This window comes from Rhinatrema bivittatum, chromosome 9, assembly GCF_901001135.1.
Source record: "Rhinatrema bivittatum chromosome 9, aRhiBiv1.1, whole genome shotgun sequence".
NCBI lineage: Eukaryota > Metazoa > Chordata > Amphibia > Gymnophiona > Rhinatrematidae > Rhinatrema > Rhinatrema bivittatum.
The window spans coordinates 152303018-152329747 of record NC_042623.1 but is presented as its reverse complement, the minus strand read 5'-3'; the positions used below and the strand labels follow the sequence as shown (position 1 = coordinate 152329747).

General features: G+C 45.4%; 1 protein-coding gene across 6 annotated transcripts in view; it reads left to right on the top strand.

The window, feature by feature from the left end:
• Positions 1 to 26730, top strand: part of DOCK10 (dedicator of cytokinesis 10) — a 401455-nt gene that overhangs the window by 284636 nt on the left and 90089 nt on the right. For all 6 annotated transcript variants that reach the window (XR_003858608.1, XM_029615672.1, XM_029615673.1 and 3 more), the window contains exons 29-34: positions 1951 to 2034; positions 9375 to 9471; positions 9686 to 9730; positions 14422 to 14597; positions 14703 to 14819; positions 21099 to 21210. Coding sequence is in view for 5 of the 6 variants with exons in the window: in XM_029615672.1 (XP_029471532.1) it covers positions 1951 to 2034; positions 9375 to 9471; positions 9686 to 9730; positions 14422 to 14597; positions 14703 to 14819; positions 21099 to 21210 (631 nt within the window). In the remaining variant the exon portion in view is untranslated. The remainder of the gene's footprint in view (positions 1 to 1950; positions 2035 to 9374; positions 9472 to 9685; positions 9731 to 14421; positions 14598 to 14702; positions 14820 to 21098; positions 21211 to 26730) is intronic.

Sequence of the window (26730 nt, the reverse complement as noted above, 5' to 3'; positions counted from 1 at the left end):
GCACTGCTTTACAGTCTCTCTGTTAGGAATTTGGTGAGAGTCCTGTCTGTGTTCAGCATGTGTGAACAAGGCGAGGTGCTCTGCTAGCTTGTAGCTTCTGTGTGGGAGTCTATAACAGCCTGGTTTGTTCTGTTTTCTTAAAAGAAGGTGTTTTGGTGTATAGAGACTGATGTAATATTTTCAGTGTTGCCTTTTGATAGGTAGGATTGAATGCTGGCAGTTAGTGCTGTTTTGGTATGGGAGGTTTAGTATATTTGCAGTTCTAATTCTGTTTACTAGTGGCTTTCGGAAAGCCAAGCCTACACCTAAATTGAGCTACCACGGGCCTGTTATCATATTGGTTCCAAATGCCTTTTTTCTTTTGCTTTGCAGGGCTTTCTAGTTAGCACCACAGCAATGCATGTAAATATAATATCGATGTTGTTGTAATTTATATTTTTAGCTCCGAATGTCCTTTTTCATGTAAAATCTGAATAATCTTTAATTGTGTGTGTGTGGAGGGCATGACTGGGGGGTGACACCTTGTGGTTGGATTGTGGACCCATGACTGCAGGGTTCTGAAGGGAACCCTGGTGTGTGGCCCCCAGTTCAGGACTGACACTGCAATGACTGAATTAAAGAAAGCTGAGTGGAAAAAAAGATCCCCGGGAGTTATGAATGAAGGCTCCTGGTGCCAGGATCTCTCTACTGGTTCTGATTGAGTTGAAAGCCCAAAAGAGCCAGAGGAAACTGCTGGGAGAAAATAAAACTCAAAGCCTCCTCCATTTAACGGTCTCTCGTGTGTTGTGCTCAGGATGAGGGCGCACATTTTCACTTGGCCATAGGTGCCACATGCCCTGGCCTTGGCTCTGGTTGATTACTTCTACTACCACCAGGTGGTCACACCAGAATACCCTCAGGTGGTCATTCCAAAGTGCAGGTCGAGTATAAAGAGAACCCCAGAAGTGATGCAGCCAACTTTGCAGCCGTGCCTGGGACCCAGCAGGCCGTGCCATGGCCAACTTTGTTGACATAGAATTAACCCTCTTCCACCCTCCACAAGGCAGGCTGATAAGTGCTATAGGGAAATAAGCCAAGTGCACAGGTGGCACAGTATATGTGGTATCTGTGCAGCCGGCATGGCACCACATTTTTCATCTGTTAAAGCAGCCCATAAGAAACAGGAAGGTATGGTATTCAGCTAGATTAATTCTCTAAAATTCATTGTTCCATTATGGAAACAAGTATTCTGTCCGGCAATCATATTGTGTGTGTTAAATGGTCAAGGACATAAGCAAAGGACACTTTAATAGGAAGACAACGATAGATCATCACCGTGAATCTGCCATGCTTTCAAGCTTTGATTCTGAAGTACTACTGTAATTAATCACTGCTTCTTGCACCTCACCAAGCCATACTTCAGCTTTGTCTTTTGGTATTTGATACAAACAATGGATTTTAGCAGAAGGGCGAACATTATAGAATACAGACACCATACCAGAGAAGAGACTGCGCACACAGAGGCTTAAGTGAAGCTAAGCTCTGCACTCCACAGTCACAGCACAGAAATGTGCATCTAGGACCACTTCCCAAACAGACAACTCCAAATGCCCCCCAAACTTCAGCAGATGGAGTGCCAAGTCATATCTTTTCTGTTGTTGAAAATGAAACCAGAATGGATTTTACATGGTTAACTGTACAGCAGCAGTAGCTTTCAATGTCTGGAGTATGTTTGGAATAAGTACTTGTATACCCCATGAGCTAGAGTCTAGAAAAGCGCGTCTTCCTTATTTCATGGGTTGTACTGCACAGGAGTTACCTGAAAGTCTCTACCGGTGTAAACTTAAATCTTAAACCAAATGCAGTTTTTGGTACAGCAGATTTTATTACTCTAAAGCAAATTATTAACAGTCTGATTAATGTTTCATTTAATTTTTTTCTTAAATGTAATGAAATAACATTGTTTTCTAGCGCTGCTTTACCTTTGTGGACCGTGGATTTGTGTTTAAAGTCATCAGCAGCTACATAAGTATGTTTGGTCCAGGGGATCACAAGGTAAATATTTTAGTCTAACTTTGAAATTTAGAATGCAGTGACCTTTATGTATGAAGGATTTTCCTATAGACAAAATATAGACGAAACCCTGTGGTATATTTGACCCTTGTAACCATTGTTGTGAAACAGTTTCTCTCAGGGCATGATGTTAAGGAAATAATATGCCAAGAATTTCATATGATTTTAAAAGTTGTGTCCAGATATAAATGATTTAATAATTTCAGAGTTCGTGCTTTAGATCCTGGCTCAAATATTTTGCTGAATCAACAGTTGTAAGATATTGCTAAATCCCACAAGTCAGTTTTGCTTACTGGCCAATCGTAGGTTAATAATATCCTATAGATGTCGATTTTATTAACTGTGGTGAGTGTGAATAAATTAGTGGGCACATTTTAGTTACTGAAGTTTTTTTTTTCAAAAGCTGCATATTTTATGCATGTTTAGGACTATAAGTTAATAAAACTCTTTTATGGATCAGAATTAGAATATCCAAAATAATCAAACACTCTTGTACAGAGCAATATGGTCTAGTGTGTCTTTCAGTGCATTAATGCATGCAACTGTTGGGTAAGGTGGGTGGAGCAGATCTCAATCATCTCCAGCCCCTTGCTCCCATTCGCAGAGGGTGAGCTCACGTGGCCGAGCCAGGCGACAGAGAGCTCCCAAGCCCCAGCCGGGTCCCCAGCCATATCCTGGGATGGGATTTTGACTGTATCATAGGGAGACGCTGGACCACGGGGGCAGGGTACGGTTCTTTGTGGATCGGTGTCCCATTATAACCTCAGACCAGTGGGTTGTCCATCATCTGTCATGGGTACCAATTAAACCTATTGGGTGTTTCACCAAATTGCCCCCTCGCCCATTTCGGGGACCAATAGTACATCAGGAGGTACTGCTTTGGGAGCTCTCCGCCCTCTTAATGGCCAGAGTGGTCAAGCCTGTCCCACCAGGGCAAAGAGGACACGGATTCTACTCCCGGTACTTCCTGATTCCAAACAGAACAGGGGACTCCATCCAGTCCTAGACCTAAGGGCCTTCAACAGGTTTCTCAAAAGTTCAAGATGGTTTCCCTGGGCACCTTGATTCCTCTCCTGCAAAAAGGGGACTACCTATGCTCCTTCACTTTAAAGCCCACATACACTTACATCAAGATCTTCCTGGATCATAGGAAGTATCTCAGATTTGTGGTGGGAAAACAGCACTTCCTGTACAGAGTGTTGCCATTTGGGCTAGCATCGGCCCCACACGTTTTCCCAAAATGTCTGACCATGGTGGAGACTATTGGGCCACAAGGCCGCATCTGTCCATGTTACTCCCTTGGCACACATACACATGCGCAGAGTCCAATGGACATTGAGATCGCAGTGGCACCAGGCCACTCAGAGCCTCCGGGCTCGCATCCAAGTCACTCTTCGTCTCCAAGATTCTTTGTCCTGGTGGCGGGCTTTCTCAAATTTGGAACAGGGAATATCTTTCCAAAATCCCCCTACCCAAATTGTCCTAACCACGGATGCGTCCACCTAGGGGTGGGGAGCTCATGTAGAGAGGATCTGCATCCAGGGCTTATGGTCCGCCCAGGAAGCACGATGTCAGATCAACTTCCTGGAACTCCAGGTGATCAGGTACACACTGTGGGCTTTCAGAGATCGGCTATCCAGCAAACTTATCCTGATTCAAACATACAACAAAGTTGCAATGTGGTATGTCAACAAGCAGGGAGGCACAGAGTCGTACCTCCTGTGTCAGGAAGCAATCCAGATCTGGTCCTGGGCCCTGTCCCATGAGATAGTACTCAGGGCCATGTATCTGGCCAGATTGGAGAATGTAATAATGGACAGAGTCGTGCCTTCAGACCCCATGAGTGGTCTCTAGACTGGAGGTAGTGAACCGAATCTACCACCTCTGGGGAAGCCCAGATGTGGACTTGCTTACGTCCCCCTGCAACAGGAAGGTGACTCAGTTCTGCCTCCTGTACAGGTCAGATGGCAAACCAGCCTTGAATGCCTTTACCCAACATTGGGGCAGGGATCTTCTGTACGTGCATCCTCTGATTCCTCTAGTCACGAAGACTCTCTTGAAGCTTCGCGAGGTCAGAGGGACTATGATCCTCATAGCCTCTCATTGGCCGAGACAGATTTGGTTTCTACTCCTTTGGGAGTTGTCCATCCAGAGTCCGATCAGTCTGGAGACTTCCCCAGATCTTATCACGCAAGATCAGGGCAGGCTGCAGCATCCCAACCTCCAGGCTATGTCACTCACAGCCTGGATGTTGAGAGGTTAATCCTGCAGCCGCTTGATCTTTCTGAGGATGCGTCTTGGGTCCTGGTGGCTTCCAGAAATCCTTCCACTAGAAAGTCCTATGGACTGAAGTGGAAGCGGTTTTCTATGTGATGTGAGCAGAAGGCCCTAGATCCATTCTCCTGCCCCACGCAAAAACTGCTTAACTATCTTCTACACCTATCAGAGGCTGACTTGAAGACCATTAGATTTCATCTAAATGCAACTGGCGTATACCACCAAGGTGTAGATGGTACACCTATCTTTGTACAGCCAATAGTTGTATGCTTTAAGCGGGGCCTTCTTCAACTGAAGCCTCCCCTAAGGACCTCAACATGGTGCTAGCTCAGCTGATGAAAGCTCCATTTGAGCCACTGCAATCCTATGACCTGAAGTACCTGACCTGGAAGGTCATATTTTTAGTGACAGTAACTTCAGCGCACAGGGTCAGTGAGCTCCAGGCCTTAGTGACTTGTCCACCTTATACTAAGTTTTATCATGATAGGATGGTCTTGCGTACGCACCCCAAGTTTCTGCCTAAGGTGGTGACAGATCTCCATCTTAATCAGTCAATCGTCCTGCCAGCATTCTTTACCAGGCCCCATTCGTACCAAGGAAAACGAGCCCTGCACAGTTTGGATGGCAAGAGAGCCTTAGCTTTCTATCTGGAGTGGACAGAAGCCCATAGACAATAGATGCAATTTTTTATTTCTTTTGGTAGAAATAGGTTGGGAGTTGCCATTGCCAAAGAGACACTTTCCAATTGGCTAGCAGACTGCATCTCCTTTGTTATGCCCAGGTGGGACTGTATCTTGGGGTCATATCAAGGCTCATTCTTTAGAGCCATGGCAACATCAATGGCCCACTTGCAAGCAGTTCCTGTGGAGGAGATCTGCAGGGCTGTGACGTGGAGTTCTTTCCACACATTCGCATCTCACTACTGTCTAGATAGGGATGGCCAATGTCTGGATAGGTTCTGCCAGTCTATCCTTCGGAATCTCTTTGAGGTGTAGAACCCAACTCCTCCTGCCTAGGGCCCATTGGGTTCAGGTTGTCTCCCCCTCTCTTACCAATGACAATGTGGTTGTGCCCATTGGCACCTGGTTTGTGCTTGTTGGTCCTCTTTTTTGTTGGGAGCAGCCTGTAGCTAGGGATTCACCCATGTGTGAGGACTACCATCCTGCTTGTCCTAGAAGAAAGCAGAGTTGCTTACCTGTAGCAGTTGTTCTCCTAAGACAGCAGTATGTTAGTCCTCATGAAACCTGCCCGCCACCTCAGAGTTGGGTTTCTCCTATTTTTTGTTTAATTTTTATTGCAATGCTATGTTACGAGACTGAAGAGGGACCCCATGTGGACAAGTGGAATAGGGCATCCTGGGCATGCTCAGTATGCTCAGTCATTGTTCCAGAAACTTTGACATAAGTTTTCCATGCTGGGCTCCATCCAATAATGGCACCTATGTGTGAGGACTAAAATTCTGCTGTCCTAGGAGAACACCTGTTACAGGTAAGCAACTACTATCTGGATTTTCAGAAAGCATTTGACAAAGGCCCTTATGAGAGACTCCTCAGGAAATTAAAAAGCCGTGGGACAGGAGCATTGTCCTGTTGTGGATTAGTATTCCCAAGGAAGAAAGGTAAATAGTAGAGTGCCCCAGGGATCTAATATTGGGAGCAGTACTGAAACATAGAAACACAGAAACATAGAAATGACGGCAAAAGAAGACCAAACGGCCCATCTAGTCTGCCTAGCAAGCTTTGCACTTTTTTTTCTCTCACATACTTATCTGTTTCTGTTGGCTCTTAGTAACCTTTTTTTATCCTATTTCCCTTCCACCCCGCCATTAATGTAGAGAGCAGTGTTGGAACTGCATCTAAGTGAAATAGCTTAATTTAGTTTGGGGTATTAACCACCGCAATAAGCAAGCTGCACCCATGCTTATCTGTTTATTCAGACTGTGTAATTCAGTCCTTGTTGATTGTTGCCTGAATATAGATCCACCTTTCTTCATTCCCCCCTGCCGTTGAAGCAGAGAGCTATGCTGGCTTTGCATTGAAAGTGAAATATCAGACTTGCTTCCCTGCCGTTGAAGCAGAGGGCTATGCTGGATATGCTTAAATTGTCAAAATTTCCTCCCCTGCCGTTGAAGCAGAGAGCTATGCTGGATATGTGTGAAGTGTCAAACTTCCTCCCCTGCCGTTGAACTGTTTAACATAGTCAAAAATGATCTGGAAAAGGGAGCAATGAGTGAGGTGATCACATTTATATATGATGCAAAATTATTCAAGGGGCTGGGCATTTTAAAAGCAGATGAAATTTAATTGTAGACAAGTCCAAAGTGAGGCACATAGCAAAAAAAAATCCTAACTATAGTACACAATGCTGGGCTAGGTATTAGGAGTCAATTTACAGGAAAAGGAACTTGGAGACATTGTCGACAATATGTTGACATGCTCAGTTCATTGTGCAGCAGTGGTCCAGAAAGCAAATGTCAACAGAATGATTCAGAAAAGAATGGAAAAAAACAGAATATCATAATGTCTTTGTACTGTATTAGTGCACCATGAGTATTAGTGCAGTTCTAGTCACCTCATCTCAAAAACAAAGTAGAATTTGAAAAGGTAGAGAGAAAAGCAACAAAAATGAATGGAATGGCTCCTTCTGAAGAAAGTCTAAACTGGTTAGGGCTTTTCAGTTTGAAAAGGCAACTGAGAGGCAATATGATAGAGGTTTATAAAATCATGAGTGGGGTGGAGCAGATAAATAGAGTATGGTTATTTTCCCTTTCAAATAGTACTAACACTAGGGTGCACTCCATGAAACTAATAGATCCAAATCGGAAACAGTATTTTTTCATGCCATTCACACTCAAACTGTGGTGAAAGCATATGGCATAGCTGGGTTTGAAAGGGGTCTGGACAAGTTCCTGGAGGAAAAGTCCATTATTAGTCAGGTAAATTTGAGAAAGCTACTACTTAATTCCTGGGAGTGGGCAACATGAACTGGGACTCTGCTGGGTACTTGTAATTGCTGGAGACAGAATGCTGGGCTTGATGGAAATTTGCTATGACCCAGCATGGCCTATCTGATGTTCTTATGTAAAACTACCTGCACATATTTACACCTGTTATAGTATTAGTTTTTTTCTGGGAAAAGTATTACATACATATTAGGGGTGTGCATTCGTTTTGAACTTAAATGGAAAACGCAACTTATTTTTTTTTTAACTTAAAAAAATGATGAGGCGTAAACGATCGGATTTCCAACTTATTCAACATAGCTATGTTGAATACGTTGGAAATCGCGATTGTTGATCTAAATAAAAATTTAAACCCCCCACCCTCCTTAATCCCCCCCCCCCCCCAAGACTTACCAAAACTCCCCAAGCTGGCCAAAAGTTCCGTGAGGGTCCGGGAGCGGACGCGTGGGGAATCACGTGACGTCGGTGTCACTCCGACGTGACGCCGACGTCACGTGGTCCATCGCGGTTCCGCTCCCGGACCCCTCGTTGGGCCCAAAAGGCACTTTTGGCCAGCTTGGGGGGGTCAGGAGGCCCCCCCAAGCTGGCCAAAAGTTCCTTTTGGGCCCAACGAGGGGTCCCGGAGCGAACCCGAGGGGAATCACGTGACGCCGCATCACGCCGAAGTCACGTGATTCCCCTCGAGTTCGCTCCCGGACCCCTCGTTGGGCCCAAAAGGCACTTTTGGCCAGCTTGGGGGGGTCAGGAGGCCCCTCCAAGCTGGCCAAAAGGAACTTTTGGGCCCAACGAGGGGTCCGGGAGCGAACCCGAGGGGAATCACGTGACGTCGCGTCACTCCAACGTGACGCCGACGTCACGTGCTCCTTGCAAAGGAGTTCAGGAATGGCGTCCTGACCCCGCTGGACCACCAGGGAGTTTTGGTAAGTCTTGGGGGGGGGCGGGATTAAGGCGGGTGAGGGGTTTAAATTTTTATTTGCACATATGGACATAGACTCAACTTATGGAATTCTCCATATGTCCATATTGACCGCAAATGGGACCCCCTTTCGACTTATGAACTTAAACTTTTGGTCTGCACATCCCTAATACATATGTTTGTATAATTCTGAACCCTCTGGGGTATATTTTTAAAGAAGCACGCGTGGGGTACATTTGTGCACGCTACCCAGCGCACACAAATGTACACCCGATTTTATAATATGTGCGCGCTGCCACATGCATGTTATAAAATCCGGGGTCGGCGCGCACAAGGGGGTGCACACTTGTGCACGTGCGCCGAGCCCTAGGGGAGCCCCGATGGCTTTCCCCGTTCCCTCCAAAGCCGCTTTGAAATCGAAGCGGCCTCGGAGGGAACTTTTCTTCCGCTCCCTCCCTCCTTCCCCTCCCTTCCCCTATCTAACCCACCCCCCAGCCCTACCTAAATCTCCCCCTACCTTATTTCAAGTATTTACGCCTGCCTCTGGCAGGTATCTTGCGCGCACTGGCCAGCTGCCAGTGCGCCATCCCCCGGTGCCATCCCCTCGGTCCCACCCCCAGACTGCCCTCAGACCTGCGCCTCGTCCTCGCCCCACCCCCTTCCCACCCCTTTTTCAAAGCCCTGGGACATATGCGAGTCCCGGGGCTTGCACGCGCCGCCAAGCCTATGCAAAATAGGCTCGGCGCGTGCAGGAGGGTTTTTTAAAGGGTTACGCGCGTATATTACACATGTAACCCTTTGGAAATCTACCCCTCTATGTGTCCATGGGAAAAAATGCTTTCAAGTTATATTATGATGGAGGGTATTCTATGTTGCAATATGTCTATATATCCCATTCTTGTCCTTTTTTATGGCAATAAGTAGAGAAAACTTGCAGTGTGTGTGTCTGTGCTCATTATTTGTCACCATGTAATGGAATGTGAAATATCCAAACATATCAGATTAATACATCATTATTCTATAGATCAATGTTCACATTTTACTGTGGGTATTTTAGAGAGACCTTGGACTTAGGGGAGATAAAGTATAATGGACCCATGAAATAATTCAAATAAACATTGATTTCTGTTGCAAAGCAAAATACCAAGTTATATTGTCATTTCTTAGACTTTATTCCAGTACAAATTTGATTTTCTTCAAGAAATCTGCAATCATGAGCACTTCATTCCCTTGTGCCTACCTATAAGATCTGCAGACATTCCAGGTAACTATTTCATTTCCTAAATGCATTCCATGTCTTTCTGATAATAGTTATTCCTGATAATAATGTTTCTTCAGCATTTATCAGGAAGAGGTTTTTTTTTTATATAAATATTAGCTGTTGGATAAAGATCATGGTTAAGAAATAAAGTATCAGCTCATAAAAATAATTCATTAATACCCATTTCTTTCTTTTTATGTAATTACATTAAATCAAGATATTGAAACACCTTCAGAATCATCACATGGATTTCATTCCTTTGGTGAGTATCTAATGTCTTTCAGAATGTATGACAAAGTGGCATAAAATAGTTTAAGGCTGTAGATATCTTTTCAAAAATATTTTCTCATAGATGTAGTGACATCCAGCATGAACAGTCAACTATATTTCAACCAAATCTGATGGCTTTTTGGGATAGAAATCTTAGGCGGTAATTTTGATACCAGCGTGTGGGTGCAAATGAACATGTGTATGCCGGTTCACGCCAAAGGGCGTGGCTATATCATAACATATGCACATATATGCGCGTATGGTACATGTGCGCACAATTATATTTGAGCGCATATGCCATCTCTACCGCGTACGTTGGGGGATTTTAGTAGACATGCATGCTGACGCAATTACAGTTTCCCCAGTTCATTCCCAGTTCACCCAGGTAAGGGATAGGACTTCCTAACCCCTCTAATCAAATAGACTCCCTTTTACCCTGTTAGCACCAACCCTTAAAACCCTGCTGAATAGCCTAGAATTTTCTATTTTATTACGTACATGCCATCCATAGCGGTAATAAAGTTACGTTGCAGGGGACCCCGGCGTGCGCCTGTGCGCATAAATACTTATGTGCACATTTCATGTTAAAGTCCCAGAGCACCCCTGCCCCACCCGTTTTTTGCAACTTATTTGTACGTGTACTGGGAGATACGTGCGTACTTTGGTGCCTTTTAAAATCCGCTCAGTATACACCAGCTGGACATACTCATGAATCTCCTGGTTTTGGCGTGCGCTGCACTTTTAAAATTCACCCCCCTCAGTCTGGTCAGTCTTACTAAGTACTTGGAATATCTGACCATCATAAAGTTCTATGTGGGGAACAAATTTGCAGATGACACAAAATTATTTAAATTGTTAAAATACTAGCGGACTATGAGGAACTACAGAAGGAGCTTATAAGACTCGGGGGCTGGGCATCTAAATGGCAGATGAAATTTAATATGGAGAAGTGCAAAGTGATGCACATAGAGAAAAACAATCCTAAGTAAGTACACAATGCTGAATTCTGTATTAGGAGTCAGCACCCTAGGAAAAGATCTTGAAGTTATTGTGGACAATATGTTGAGATTCTCTGCTCAGTGTACAGCAGCAGTCAAAAAAGCAAATAGAATTTTAGGAATGATCTGAAAAGGATCAGTGTCTTAGTTTCAAACTTAGGAGGTCATTTTCGAAGCTGCATTAGGTGTTTACCACATGGTATATGCCTTAAACGCAGTGATAATGCACAGTATTTAAAATACCCCAAATAACACCAAAATAGTAATGAACTGCATTGTATGCAAATGTATGCAAAATAGCTCATTACTAGGCAATTTTATGGAAATAAAATAACACGACTTGCTAGAAAAATTACAAGCCATGTTATTTTTATGAAAGTAAGATACAATTAGGAGATGTATCTAACTTTCCCCAGAAGCATCAGGACACAAGCATGCATCCCGATGCTCCCAGGAAGTGTTTTATAGGGCCTAAATTAAGCCCACCCCCCAAATAGTAAAAAATATCCAGGGGCCTTGTGAGATATCATGTCTTTCCCCCTTCCTCTTCTAGAGGTAGCGGCGTTTGAGACAAGGTTCTCACAAGACCCTCAGGGTTTTGTTTTTTTTACTTTGGGGGTGCTTTTTTCGGGCTGCTTGGGTGTTTTACAAAGATGGTAGTGTGAGGATCTGTAAGCCCTGCTCACCTCCCACCAGCAGGGTTCCTCAGTAGGCCATGTATACTCTGTGTTCATTCCTTCAAGCTCTCTGGCTTGGACGTCTTGCTGGAGGCCATGTTTTTTGCACTGCCAGAGTTTACAAACCAGCCTCACAGTGAGTACCTCAGCCTGGGTCGAAGTCTGGGCCTTGCTATGGCGTCTGTTACTCTGCTCTTGTCTGGTCTTGGTCCAGGTCTGTGGCTTTCTGCCTTGTTCTTGTTTTATTTGGTTCTTGTCTGTTTGGCCCAAGTTTATGTTCTTCAGGTCGGTCTGTCTGTTCTTGCCTGAATCCTGCTGGGCCCATATTTGTGGCCTTCTGCATTGTTAGCCCTGTCTTGGTTTTTTGTTCCTTGACCTAGTCCTTGGCCTTCCAGTCTTAGTCTGTTGCCCCAATTTTGTCGCACACTCCGTGTTCCCAGTCTTGTATGCGGGCCCCCTTTTGTTGTTTTTCTTGAACCTGAAGTCCGGTCCTGCTCTTGTGGGTGCCTTCCTCTACTTCAGAGTGCACCACCTGTTCAAGGCCTACAAGCCACCAGGACTCAACTCAAGGTGGCCAGTTCAGGCAGAAAATCCTGATTCCAGTCTAGTTCCTGTCCTTCCCAACCAGCGACAACTTTGACTCATCCCCACTATGACTCCAGGGGTTAAAACCATCAGCAGTCCTGGCATGACAGATGGCTCCAGGTGAAGGCGCCATAGCGTGGCATTTGAAGACCTACTACCCCACAGTATTTTTCCCCATAGTATTTTACCGCTGGGGAAAATATCATGGGATTTACTGAACTGCAGTGCCAAATACTGCATATTAGTAAACTCCCATGGTATTTTCAGGGGAAAATACCGCAGCTTAATAAATGAACCCCTTAGATTGTAAACCCTTACAATACCTCAGTGTAATTTGCTTTCAAGTGACCGACCAGTCATGAAATGTGAATATAAATTTAAAAGAATATCATAATGTTTCTGTCAATCCATGGTGTGAACATACCTTGAGTGCTGTGTGCGGTTCTGTTTGCCCTGTCTCAAAACATATAGGGGTGGATTTTCAGAGCCCTGCTCGCGTAAATCCGCCCAAAACCGGGCGGATTTACGCGAGCAGGGCCCTGCGCGCCGGGAAGCCTATTTTACATAGGCCTACCGGTGCGCGCAGAGCCCCGGGACTCGCGTAAGTCCCGGGGTTTTCGGAGGGGGCGTGTCGGGGGCGTGTCGGGGGCGGGCCCGAACCGCGCGGCGTTTTCGGGGCGTGTTGGGAGCGTTCCGGGGGCGGGCCCGGGGGCATGGCTACGGCCCGGGGCGGCCCGGGGGCGTGGCCGCGCCCTCCGGACCCGCCCCCAGGTCGCGTCCCGGCGTGCAGGAGGCCCGCTGACGCGCGGGGATTTACGCCTCCCTCCGGGAGGCGTAAATCCCCCGACAAAGGTAAGGGGGGGTTTAGACAGGGCCTGGGGGGTGGGTTAGGTAGGAGAAGGGAGGGGAAGGTGAGGGGAGGGCAAAGGAAAGTTCCCTCCGAGGCCACTCCGATTTCGGAGCGGCCTTGGAGGGAACGGGGGTAGGCTGCGCGGCTCGGCGCGCGCCGGCTATACAAAATCCATAGCCTTGCGCGCGCCGATCCAGGTTTTTAGCAGATACGCGCGGCTCTGCGCATATCTACTAAAATCCAGCGTACTTTTGTTTGCGCCTGGAGCGCAAACAAAAGTAGGCTATTCGCGCTCCTTTTAAAATCCGCCCCTAAATTTCTTCTGCCATTTGGATGCCCAATTTTCCAATCTCACAAGGTCTTCCTGCAATTTATCACAATCTGCTTGTGATTTAACTACTCTGAACAATTTTGTATCATTTGCAAATTTAATTACCTCACTCATCATATTTCTTTCCAGATCATTTAGAAATATATTGAAAAGTATGGGTCCTAATACAGATCCCTGAGGCACTCCACTGCCCACTCCCTTCCACTGAGAAAATTGTCCATTTAATCCTACTCTCTGTTTCCTGTATTTTAGCCAGTTGGTAATCCACGAAAGGACATCACCACCTATCCCATGACTTTTTACTTTTCCTAGAAGCCTCTCATGAGGAACTTTGTCAAACGCCTTCTGAAAATCCAAATATACTACATCTACCGGTTCACCTTTATCTACATGTTTATTAACTCTTTCAAAAAAGTGAAGCAGATTTGTGAGGCAAGACTTACCTTGGGTAAAGCCATGCTGACTTTGTTCCATTAAACCATGTCTTTCTATATGTTCTGGAATTTTTATATTTAGCACACTTTCCACTATTTTTCCTGGCAGTGAAGTCAAGTTAACTGGTCTATAGTTTCCTGGATCGCCCCTGGAGCCCTTTTAAAATATTGGGGTTACATTAGCCACCCTCCAGTCTTCAGGTACAATGGATGATTTTAATGATAGGTTACAATTTTTACTAATAGGTTTAAAATTTCATTTTTGAGTTCCTTCAGAGCCCTGGGATGTATACCATCCGGTCCAGGTGATTTACTACTCTTCAGTTTGTCAATCAGGCCTACCACATCTTCTAGGTTCACTGTGATTTGGTTCAGTCCATCTTAATCTTTACCCATGAAAACCTTCTCCGGTATGGGTATCTCCCCAATATCCTCTTCAATAAACACCGAAGCAAAGAAATCATTTAATCTTTCTGCAATGGCCTTATCTTCTCTAAGTGCCCCTTTAACCCCTCGATCATCTAATGGTCCAACTGACTCCCTTACAGGCTTTCTGCTTCAGATGGATATTTTTTATGTTCGCCAGCTTACTCACTGTTGACTTCAGTGTGTTTTTATCCATTATCACACATGGACACTGGATTGATAGCTATTGCCACTTGAGTCTAGCTAAGTTAATTTTGCCTTGATCTGAGTGAAATTTTGCCCTTACAAAGATAAATATTAATTGACAAAATAATCAGTCTTCAGTTTTTCAACATCAGTTAAAAGTGCTAAAATGGTGATGGTCTGTTTTGCTTTGATTAAGGCATACCAGAATACACCCTAACCAATGAATTTTGTCGTAAACATTTTCTGGTTGGATTATTACTTCGGGAGATTGGCTTTGCATTACAAGAAGATCAGGATATTAGACATATGGCACTAGCTGTGCTTAAAAATCTAATGGCAAAACATTTGTTTGATGATCGTTATGTAGATCAGGTAAGTCTTTCTTTTTCCCTCATTTATTAAAAATATTAACATAAATATATGGGCTTAGAATGCTTATTATACATATTCATTTATTTATTCTTGCTTTCTTTCTAGCAAAAGCAAGCACAGATAGCAACTTTGTACCTGCCTCTGTATGGCATGCTTTTGGACAATCTGCCAAGGATTTTCATGAAGGAGATTTTTCCATTCAATGTAAACACATCTAATCAGGTATCAGAAATTCTGTTATGGGGCCTGTGAACTGAAATGTGTTAACATTGGTCATTAATGCACAAAAAAACACAGTGTTTAATTAGGGTTGCCAACTTTCCACTCTGAAAATTTCGAACACTTGGATGCACTAACTAAAATTTTCACTGATGGTGTCATTCCATTTCCATACATGAATATTACTGTGAAGAACGCCACTGGGACCCCTACTAAGGAGTGTGACCTAATATCTAGGTCATGCAGTATAGCAGAGCCACAAAACCAGAATTCACAGAGATAGGGAGCCACCATTACTTTTAACTGGGGAGGTGGGAGGGGAATGTCCCCACACCTGAAAGAAAAGGCCAAGCTTCTCTATCCCTCCACCAGACCAAAAAAAATCACAGATTCACTCATCCCCTCAGACACAAAGAATCACATACACACAACCCCTCAGACACACTCACTCACACACTTACCCTCTCAGGATTATAGAGACTCACACATACCCCACCTCAAGACACAAACGCACACACACACCCCCTTCTCAGACACAGACTCATATACACACACACCCTCAAAGACACAAAGACACACACACACTCTGCTGTTATGCTGCTGCTCATGTACTCACTCAGTGAGTGCCCCTCTGCCTTAGCACTGCTGTATTATTTTATAAAATTTTTGCTTGCTGTCAGCCCTTCTACAGCCTACAGCAGCCCCCTTCTTTTCTCATTCTCACCCTTTCTCAGTACCCCTACTCTCCAGGAGACTCATCTGTTTCATAGCTAGTGTATAGAACTTGCAACATGCCAGTTGGCCTTGCCTCACACATGCAGAACACAGACACTCAACAAATTCAGAATAAATAGGCCAATACTGTACGGATGCACTAAACAAAACATCCACTTTTGGTGCCCGCTCTTTCAACATGCACTCAGCCCCCTTTCCTGGGCATGTGATACAGAATGCAAATGAGGGGTCATGCTAAAAGAAAGCACTAGGGACAATTGCGTGCCCCTAGTGCCTTCTTGGCCCAGGAGAGGTGGTTGTCAGCAGATTTGGAAAACGGATGCTCAATTTTATGAGCGTCCATTTTCCTAATCCACCAGTTAGGAAAACGTACAATTAACTTTTTTTTAAGTTAATTTTTTAAAATATTTTATAAAAGTTAATTTAAAATTTATTTTTTTTTAATTTTTGAGTGTAAAATGTGCGGATTGGCCACACATTTTTTTCCTGTATCCCGGGTGAATGACTAATAGCCTCATCAACATGCATTTGCATGTGATGAGTGCTATTAATTTCAGGGGGGGATTTGGACGCACATTGTGGATAAGCTAAACCCCTTATTGGTTAAGGGGTTGTGGACGCGCGTCCTGAAAGAGATCATAACTATAAACAGAAATGTACAAACAAAACACTGAACTAAAACCACAAGCTAGACTTGTTATACAATGCAACAATAGAAAAACAGAAATCTATTTTTCATAAAGCAACAAATAATAAAACCAAGAAAGATAAAATACTATAACAGTAAAACCATACTAATAACATTTTTTTAAAATAGCTTAGTCTACTGTTTGCTTGCATTTCAGTGTTCAAGCAGCCTTCAGGAGATGATTTTAGTATTGATTAATCTTTCACAAGGGCCAGGGCTATGCACTCCCCAAGGTGGTGAAGGCTCCTCCTCACTCCCACAGTCCCTTTTTGGTGATGGGAAAACAAAACAAAAAGCCCATTAGAAAGAGCTGTGAGTGCAGGGAAGGCTGATTCCAGCCTGCACACTAATGCCATCCCCAGAGATGCCAAGGATGGTCCATCTCAATGACTAAGATTGAAAACTAAAGAGAGATTTTTCAGGCGTTGTCTAGGGTATAAATCTGGACCCTTGGACCCTCTGTGAATTGATCCCTGTACCATGCAAGGCAGATGGCATTTTCCCCTGTCATAAGATAGTAAATATATCAGACTGTTATGCTCAACAATTTGGAGAATATCTCTCTGATCTCCCTCCCAGCTCCCAGTCTCCTGCTGTCTGTTTCCTCTCTCTGCCTGTGTGTGGCTGCAGGCACTGCTATGGTCTCCTCTTTCTCTCCATGTATGCTTTTCTGTGTGGCTCCAAATCAGCAATGGTGCAAGGTATTAGGCATCCTAGGTGAAACTTACAGCCTTGAGCCCCTCTACACACACAATTAAAATGATGCATTTATAACAGATTTTACATGAAAAAGGTCATTCAAAGTACATGCTTCTGAGGTAAAAAAAAAATATCACTTAAAATAATATGTACTGTATATTGTATTTACATACACAGCTGTAGTACCAACCAGAAAACCTAGCTAAAGAAAATAAAAAGATATTTGGAACCAATAGAAATTAAGCCATGAGGGCTTGATCCTCAGAAAGCCACAAGTAAACAATTTTAATTACAATATAACAAAACTCCCATAGCAAAAAACAGCATTAACTGCCAGTACTCAAACTGAAAACCTTCCTATGAAAAGGCAACACTGCACATATGACAGCAGTCCTTAAAACACCAATATATCTCCTGGCAGGAAAACAGAACAAACCAGGATGCTATAGATCTCTACACAGAAACTACACACTAGTAGAATGCAGACATACAGAGCACGAGAGACCCTCATCAGATATAGAATAAAGATACCATAAAGCATAAACAGAAACATGTAGACAAAAACAGAACTGGAAACCAAAAGCCAAAGCCTGTATGCAGAGTAAACACAGAAAAAACAAACCACCATTCCTCATAAAACATCAAACAATAAAATAAAGAAATATAAAACATCCATCATAATTATAAAACCATATAAATATTTCAAAACAGCTGACGAATAGAAAACATCTAATAATAAGAACTCATACAATTTTTCTAAAAATTAACCAAACACCAATAAAATATTTCAAACCAACAGACACATCAAACACCCAATATTAAAACTAATGTTTTTTAAAAATCCCCCACTCTCTATATCTAGTATCTTTTAATTTCCACTCACCCTGAGATTGTTGTAGATTAGTGGGGTGAGGAAAAAAGCACACAAACTTTCTTCTCAATCATATAAGCACATGGTCACTTACACCCACCCACGCACGCTCTTTTTCTCTCTCACACCAACCCAGCCCTACAGTCACTTTGTCTCTCACATCCACCCCCACCCCCCATGCAGTCACTTTCTTCTCACATCCACCCTCCCCACACCCATGCAGTCACTCTCTCACATCCACCCCCAGGCAGTCATTCTCTCTCTCTCTCACATCCACCCCCGCATCCCCATGCAGTCACTTTCTCACATCCTCCCCATCCCCATACAATCACTTTCTCTCTCTCATTCACCCCACCCCGATGCAGTCACTTTCTCTCACATGCACCCCCCACCCCCATGCAATCACTTTCTCTGTCACATTCACCCCTACCCCATGCAGTCACTTTCTTCTCACATCCACCCTCCCCACATCCATGCAGTCACTTTCTCACATCCTCCCCATCCCCATACAATCACTTTCTCTCATTCACCCCCACCCCGATGCAGTCACTTTCTCACATCCTCCCCATTCCCATACAATCACTTTCTCTCACATGCACCCCCACCCCGATGCAGTCACTTTCTCTCTCACATTCACCCCCACCACCATGCAGTCACTTTTTCTCTCTCACATGCACCCCCACCCCCATGCAGTCACTTTTTCTCTCTCACATGCACCCCCCACCTCCATGCAGTAATTTTCTCTCTCACATGCACCCCCACCCCATGCAGTCACTTTTTCTCTCTCACATGCACCCCCACCCCCATGCAGTCACTTTTTCTCTCTCACATGCACCCCCACCCCATGCAGTCACTTTTTCTCTCTCACATGCACCCCCACGCCCATGCAGTCACTTTTTCTCTCTCACATGCACCCCCCACCTCCATGCAGTAATTTTCTCTCTCACATGCACCCCCACCCCATGCAGTCACTTTTTTTCTCACATGCACCCCCACCCCCATGCAGTCACTTTTTCTCTCTCACATGCACCCCCCACCTCCATGCAGTAATTTTCTCTCTCACATGCACCCCCACCCCATGCAGTCACTTTTTTCTCTCATTCGCCCCCCACCCCCATACATTTACTCTTTTTCTCACACACACACACACTCTCTCTCTCTCTGGCTCACACACAGACAAACATGCACTCTCTCTCTCACACATACACAAACTCAGTCCGAGTTCCTTCTCTTCTTTGGTTGCCATCAGGATTGGGTCTGCCGATGGCTGTGCGAGACTTTTGTCTTTCTTTTGGCCTGCAACCCTGCCAGCGCCAGGCCTCTTTTCTTCTCAGGGTGCCGGTAGGATAGGGAGCGCCGACGGGTCTGCAGGCATCTCCTCTTCTTCGTGTTGTCAGCGAGATGGTTGTTCGCTGATGGCTCCGCAGGGCCTCTCTTTCTTCTGGCTGACAACCACAGCTGGCCTCTTTTCTTCTTTGGGCCGCTGGCAGGATGGGATCTGCCGAAGGCCCTGTGGGGCTTCTTCTTTTCTTCGGTCCCATGGCGTTGTCAGTGTTAGCCCTCTTTTTTTTTTTTTTTTTGCTTTGTACCGATGGCACTGAGGGGCCTCTCCCTTTCCTTTGGCTGGCAAGCAGCTGAATGCATCACCAGCCAGAGCCCGCCTGCAGCAGCAAAAAGAAGCCTCGTCCACAGTTAGCAGAGACAGCACGGGAATGAACTACCCTGCCACCCGTTCCCTCTACAACCAGGGAAGACCAGACAGCACCTTCAGCACCGCTCCCATCAACTGGGGAAAACCCGCCACAGCAGATAACTAAATTAAGAAATCTCGGAGGACTAAAATCGGGACTATTTCCGGACATTTTAGCCCTCCTTTTGGCTTGCGGACATGAAAGCAAAACCCTGTACAGTCTGGAAGAAATCCGGACAGTTGGCAACCCGATGATTAACTCATGTATTCACAGCCAATGTCAATGAAATGCAAATGAGGTACATTTACCACAGACAGTGTAGTACACATTAGGGATGTGAATCGTTTTTCTGACGATTGAAAATATCGTACGATATTTTCAAACTCGTCAGAAATCAGGGGCTCCCCGAAACCGATAGGAAACCCCCACAAAATTGTTCGTGGGGTTCTCTTATCGTTTTGGGGAAAGGCGGGAAAAATGGCACACAAAAACAAACCCTAAACCCACCCCGACCCTTTAAAACACATCCTTTAGCTTCCCCCACCCTCCCGACCCCCCCAAAACTTTTTTAAAGTACCTGGTGGTCCAGTGGGGGTCCCAGGAGCAATCTCCCGCTCTCGGGCCATCGGCTGCCACTAATCAAAATGGCGCTGATGGCCCTTTGCCCTTACCATGTGACAGTGTATCCGTGCCATTGGCCGGCCCCTGTCACATGGTAGGAGTAATGGTCGGCTGGCGCCATCTTTAAAAATGGCTTGCAGTTGATAATGCAGGTGTTAGCATATGTTATTGCTCACACTTCTGTTAAAGGCAAGTTTGACATTGGCCTCTTAGTTTTCTGACTTTCTTATACCCCTGAGAGCCAGTTGTAATGATCTCAGATGCACTGTGCAAAAACATGCAAAATGGCAAGTAATTGCCTTTCCATCTATATAAAAGAAATTGTGCACAAAATAAATATTAAAGCATAGATACTTATACATGCGGACATATAGACAGCATACTGTATAGTGAGAGAGAGAGGGACTATGATACTTCTGCATCGCTGGCTGCTCTTCTGCAGAAACACTTCACGTCTGAGAGGCTCTTGTGGGTCTTTTTTAAGCCTTTTCATTTGGGTCTGTGAATCTCAGGTGTCAAAGAAGTTTTTCCCATCCTCCCTGGCTTCTTTGGCATTTTTAAAATATTCCAGGAAGAGTCCAGCTCTTGCAACTTGCTCTCACCCCAATAAATTCTGCTGCAATGACTCAATCAGTCTCTCAAATTTAAGAGCAGAATCTTTTGTTTGTTTTTACAAACCCTGCCTTTCACCATAATCTGAATTTTGAACCTCGGTCAACTTGATTGGCACTGGAAGTTTCATAATTGCAAGCATGCAATGTGCTCTACCTGTTTCATATTACACAGTGGAGATTCAGGTAGAATGTTGCTTGTATGGTGATAAATATTGTTTATGCTTGCCGTATCTGATCAAGAATAAGCAGGTTTCCAGTACATTTACAAGATTCTCTTTCATAGCAATCTAATTATTAATGGCCTGGCAGATGGGTTTAAACACAGCAAATCTCCTAATATTTACAGTTCATTTTCATCTACAGGGGTCAAGAGACGACTTGAGCACTGCCGGAGGATCTCAGAGTCAAACTGTTATGAAACATGCAAATTCAGTGGATACATCATTTTCAAAAGATGTCCTAAACTCAATAGCAGGTACTTAGAAAGCATTTGTATTACTTGGAAAGATTTCAGTTATGCTAGAGCTGGTTTTAGGATTCATTGATGAAAACCTTGACACAATCTTCAACAACCTCTCCCCTACCCCCACCTTACTGGAAAATATATATGATAGTGAATGTAAGGCCTGATTTATTAAGCTTTTTATGCTTTCCAACATAAAGAGTGTTGGAAAGAATTAAGCAAAAGGGATCAATGGCAATGCATCTGTCTGTAGGCTCAATAACGCTACAAAAAAGGGACAGAAATTCACCAGATTTATCATGCAGGAAGAAAATGAGCATCTCAGACAACTTTGAAAACTAGAAACATTGGGTCACTATTTTGATAGAACAAAACCTCCAAAAAATATACACATTGTTTATATGCGAAACAGAGGCTACCTCTACTATTTTTCATTTCTAAAGTGTATATTGCAGCACTGTACAGATACACATAAAACAGTACCTGCTCCATGGAACTTACAATGTTGTCAAGACAAACATACATGTTTATCAGCACTCCATACCAAAAGTCCCCCATCTAGGATTGCAACTGGCTCCAGATTTTCAAGACAGGTTGATTCATTCCTGGTTTTACCCCATTGCATGCTAGGACTTATTCTGCTTTCCCTATTGCATTCCCTAACAAAAGCCAGACTATAAGTGCCTGCATGCAGGGCAATAAAACTTGGACTGGATCAACCTGTCCTGAAAATCTGGATCCAGTTGACAACCCTACCCCCAATGCCATTCTAACACTTTGGCACAGAGCAACGCAAGCAGACAGATACATAGAGAAAAATAACTGAAGTAGCTGGCAAAGGATGGCACCAAAAGGCACATTCAAAGCCGTATTTGCCATTCTTCTAAAGTTTATCACCCACCACATACACACACACACACACCCACACACCACACACACCATATATACTGTATCTCTATGCAATACAGTCTTTGGTTTTAAAGCAAGTAGAGGAAGAAATTCACAACACAGTCTTTGGTTACAGAGCCACTGGGGCAGATCCTAATAGAAGCGCGCCGGCGGCTTTTGTTCGCGCAACCATGCGCAAACAGGAGTACGCCGTATTTTAATAGATACACGTGTAGCCGCGCGTATCTTTTAAAATCCGGGGTCGGCGCGTGCAAGGGGGTGAACATTTGTGCACCTTGCGCGCGCCGAGCCCTGCGCGCGCTGCCCGTTCCCTCCGAGGCCACTCCAAAATCGGAGCGGCCTTGGAGGGAACTTTCCTTCCGCCTCCCCCCACCTTCCCCTCCCTAACCCACCCCCCCAGCCCTATCTAAACCCCCCTCCCTACCTTTATTATAAAAGTTACGCCTGCCCACCGGCCGGCTACCGGCATGTGATTTCCCAGCCCGGGAGCAGTTTCGGAGGCCTCGACCACGCCCACGAAATGCCCTGGGCTGGAACCACACCCATGACCTCGCCCCCGGAACGCCCCCCTGATGACGCGCCGCCGCGACATGCCCCCCCCCGACACGCCACTAACACGCCCCCCCCCCAGGAAAGCCCCGGGACTTACGCGTGTCCCGGGGCTCGGCGCGCGCAGAGGGTGGAAGGGGCAGCTTTTCAGGGGTTACGCGCGTATCCCTTTGAAAATCTGCCCCGCTATGTTTAGTCCACTCACTCCTTTCTTTCCAAAATAAAGGCTACCACTGCTATACCTCCCAGGTCACAAAACTGGCTTGCTCTGGATGCACAGTTTGACATACAACCAAGTTTCTAAAAGAAGCTCCAACATCCCTCCCCCACACTGCAGTTCTCTCAGTCTTGCTCTCTCTTCACTGATGGGCCGGCACATTTATAACTACACAATGCACTCAGGATTTTTCACGAGTCCTTACCTCAGTCCACGTATCTTGCTGCGGGGTGGGTCACTCTCTTTGCGATGCTTCCACTATGGTACAGCACTTCCTCCTTCTGCCTTCCTCCCGTGATGGTTGTTCTAGCAAAAAATTAATTTCCTTCCCTCCCTAATGAGCTCACCTATGCAATCTATGAGGCTGGAACCTACATCTGCCCAACTCTGAGGCCCTTCCCCCAGTGCCCTATTTTTCTTCCATTTTCTGTGCCCTCTGGGAGTTGTAGTTTCATTTACTCTGGTTATCCTTGCTCTGGGGGTTAATATTCAACTTCCCTTATTTTGAATCCCTTCTCTTTCTCATACGCTTGACAGGGTGCCCACTTTTTCACAATCAACTTGGATAATTAAATGTTAAAAATAAAAAGTGGGAAAAACTTGCAGGCTCAAATTTAGAAAAGGTTTTGCAAGTTAAGCCGTGCCTTAGTAAAGCAATAGATTCTAGTGATGTGAATCGGAACCGGAATCGGTTCGGATTCCGGTTCTGATTCATATGTGGGGTTTTTTTCATCAGGTCCGATCGTGGTTTTGTTTATCGGCTGTGCCCGAGCCGATAAACCAGGGGTCAGGAACCTTTTTGGCTGAGAGAGCCATGAACGCCACATATTTTAAAATGTAATTCCATGAGAGCCATACTAACTACAACCCCCCACCCTCCTGACTCCCCCAAGACCTACCAAATTCATTTACTACAACCCCCTACTCTCCTGACGCCCCCAAGATCTGCCAAATTAATTTACTACAACCCCCCATCCCCCTAAACACCTCCCCCCCCCCAAGATCTGCCAAAAGTCCCTGGTGATCCAGCGGGGGTCCAGGGCTTGCAGACAAATCTTTAATAAAAAAGTAAAAATCTAACAAAAACCCCCACCCTCCTGATGCCCCCCAAGACCTCCAAAATTAATTTACTACAACCCCCACCCTCCTGACCCCCCCAAGACCTGCCAAAAGTCCCTGGTGGTCCAGCGGGGGTCCGGGAGCGATCTCCTGGACTTGGGCTGTCGGTTGCCAGTAGTCAAAATGACACCGACGGCCCTTTGCCCTCACTATGTCACTGGGGTCGACCAATGGCGGCGGTAGCCCCTGTGACATAGTAAGGACAAAGGGCCATCGACGCCATTTTGATTACTGGCAGCTGACGGCCCTTTGCCCTTACTACGTCACAGGGGCTACCGCCGCCATTGGTCGACCCCAGTGACAGTGAGGGCAAAGGGCCGTCGGCGCCATTTTGACTACTGGAAGCCGACAGCCCAAGTCCAGGAGATTGCTCCCGGACCGCTCCTGGACCCCCGCTGGACCACCAGGGACATTTGGCAGGTCTTGGGGGGGTCAGGAGGGTGGGGGTTGTAGTAAATTAATTTTGGAGGTCTTGGGGGGCGTCAGGAGGGTGGAGGATTTTGTTATATTTTTACTTTTTAAAGATTTGTCTGCGAGCCAGATGCAGCCATCAAAAGAGTCATATCTGGCTCCCGAGCCATAGGTTCCTGACCCCTGCGATAAACAAAAAACCCACCCCGACCCTTTAAAACTAATACCTTAGCTTCCCCCACCCTCCCGACCCCCCCCCAAAAACTTTTTACAGGTACCTGGTGGTCCAGTGGGGGTCCCTGGAGCGATCTCCTGCTTCCGGGCGGTCGGCTGCCACTAATCAAAATGGCGCCGATGGCCCTTTGCCCTTACCTTGTGACAGGGTATCCGTGCCATTGGCCGGACCCTGTCACATGGTAGGAGCACTGGATGGCCTGCGCCATCTTGTGCTCCTACCATGTGACAGGGGCTGACCAATGGCACCAGTAGCCCCTGTGACATAGTAAGGGCAAAGGCTATCGGCACCATTTTGATTACTGGCAGCCAATGGCCCGAGTGCAGGAGATCGCTCCTGGACCCCTGCTGGACCACCAGGGGCTTTGGCAAGTCTTGGGGGACCCTCCTGACCCCCAAAAGACTTGCCAAAAGTCCAGCGGGGGTCCGAGTGCGACCTCCTGCACTCGGACAGTCGGCTGCCAGTATTCAAAATGGCGCCGATAGCCTTTGCCCTTACTGTGTCACAGGGGCTACCGGTGCCATTGGTCAGCCCCTGTCACATGGTAGGAGCACAAGATGGTGCCAGCCATCCAGTGCTCCTACCATGTGACAGGGTCTGGCCAATGGCACGGATACCCTGTCACATGGTAAGGGCAAAGGGCCATCGGCGCCATTTTGATTAGTGGCCGCCAACAGCCTGGGAGCAGGAGATCACTCCAGGGACCCCCACTGGATCACCAGGTACTTGTAAAAGGTTTTTTGGGGGGTCGGGAGGGTGGGGGAAGCTAAGGGATTAGTTTTAAAGGGTCAGGGTGGGTTTAAGGGTTATTTTTGTGTGCCGTTTTCCCGCCCTCCCCCAAAATGATAAGAGAACCCCCATGATCAATATGATGGGGTTTTCCTATCGTTTTGGGGGAGCCCCCGATTTCTGACGATTTTGAAAATATCGTCCGATATTTTCAATCGTCCGTAGCCCGATTCACATCCCTAATAGATTCTGTGAGATAAAAGGGCTTTCAGGATGACCCCTTCCTGTGTTCAAAGGAGGCTGAGGGAAGGGAACTTAGAAGGATTGGTTCATTTTCCCCCTCCCCCTGATCTCATGTCTCGAGGTGGGACAACAGGCTGTGAGATATGGGGGAGGGACGGCTTCTTTTGGAATGGAGTGATCAGTATTCCAAGAGCACCAACCACCAGCATGGCCCTTGCTACAGATCTATGTAGCAAGGGCCGTAAAGTTCCATAAAGTTCCATAAAGTTCTGTAAAGTTCCATAAAGACCGTAGCAGGTCCAACTTTATGGAACTCAATGCCACCAGATCTCCGCCTAGAACACTGCACCTCCACCTTAAAAAAAAGCTTAAGACGTGGCTTTTCGAACAAGCCTACACTTGAATTAGCTCCCCCCACCATAGCTCCTTCCCTCTCTACCACCCTCCTCCAGAACTATACAACAACGATATTATAGTTTTTGTTCTATCTATTTAACCCCTCTCGCCTAGGTCACCTGACCATTTCCTCAAAACTTCCAAGTTTTTTTTTTACCCCTGTTACATGTAACTTTATATTTCCCTCTCAGTTTCAATATATTTATCCCCCTGTTATTTGTAAACTGATGTGATATGTCTATGAACGTCGGTTATATAAAAGTTTTAAATAAATAAATAAATAAATAAATAAATGTTGGAAAGCATTCCCAAAGCATTCCCAAACTCATGCCTCTACATGCTTTCCCTATTTCCCAAAGACGCAGAATGGGAAAAAGGCCTTAGTGAACCAGACTCAATTGCAAATTCATAGAGCTCTGGCAAGCAGAAGGTAACTTTGCAGTCAGATAACTTTGTCCAGGCAGCGCTAATATTCTTCGCAGTCTGGACAGAGTGAAAACGCACCCCAGGAATGCCCCCACAACAGCTCTTTTTATAGAGTTAATTCTATGCAGATAACAAATTGCCTATACAAAATTTAGCCAGGGAATAGAGGGAAATACTAAAAATCTCAGGTTTTGTCTGGCTAATTCCAAATGTTTGCTGGAAAAACCCTTGAATATCAACCTCCTAGAGTAAAACTGACAAATTATTTTTCTTTACAATTTGTGAATGTTTAACATTC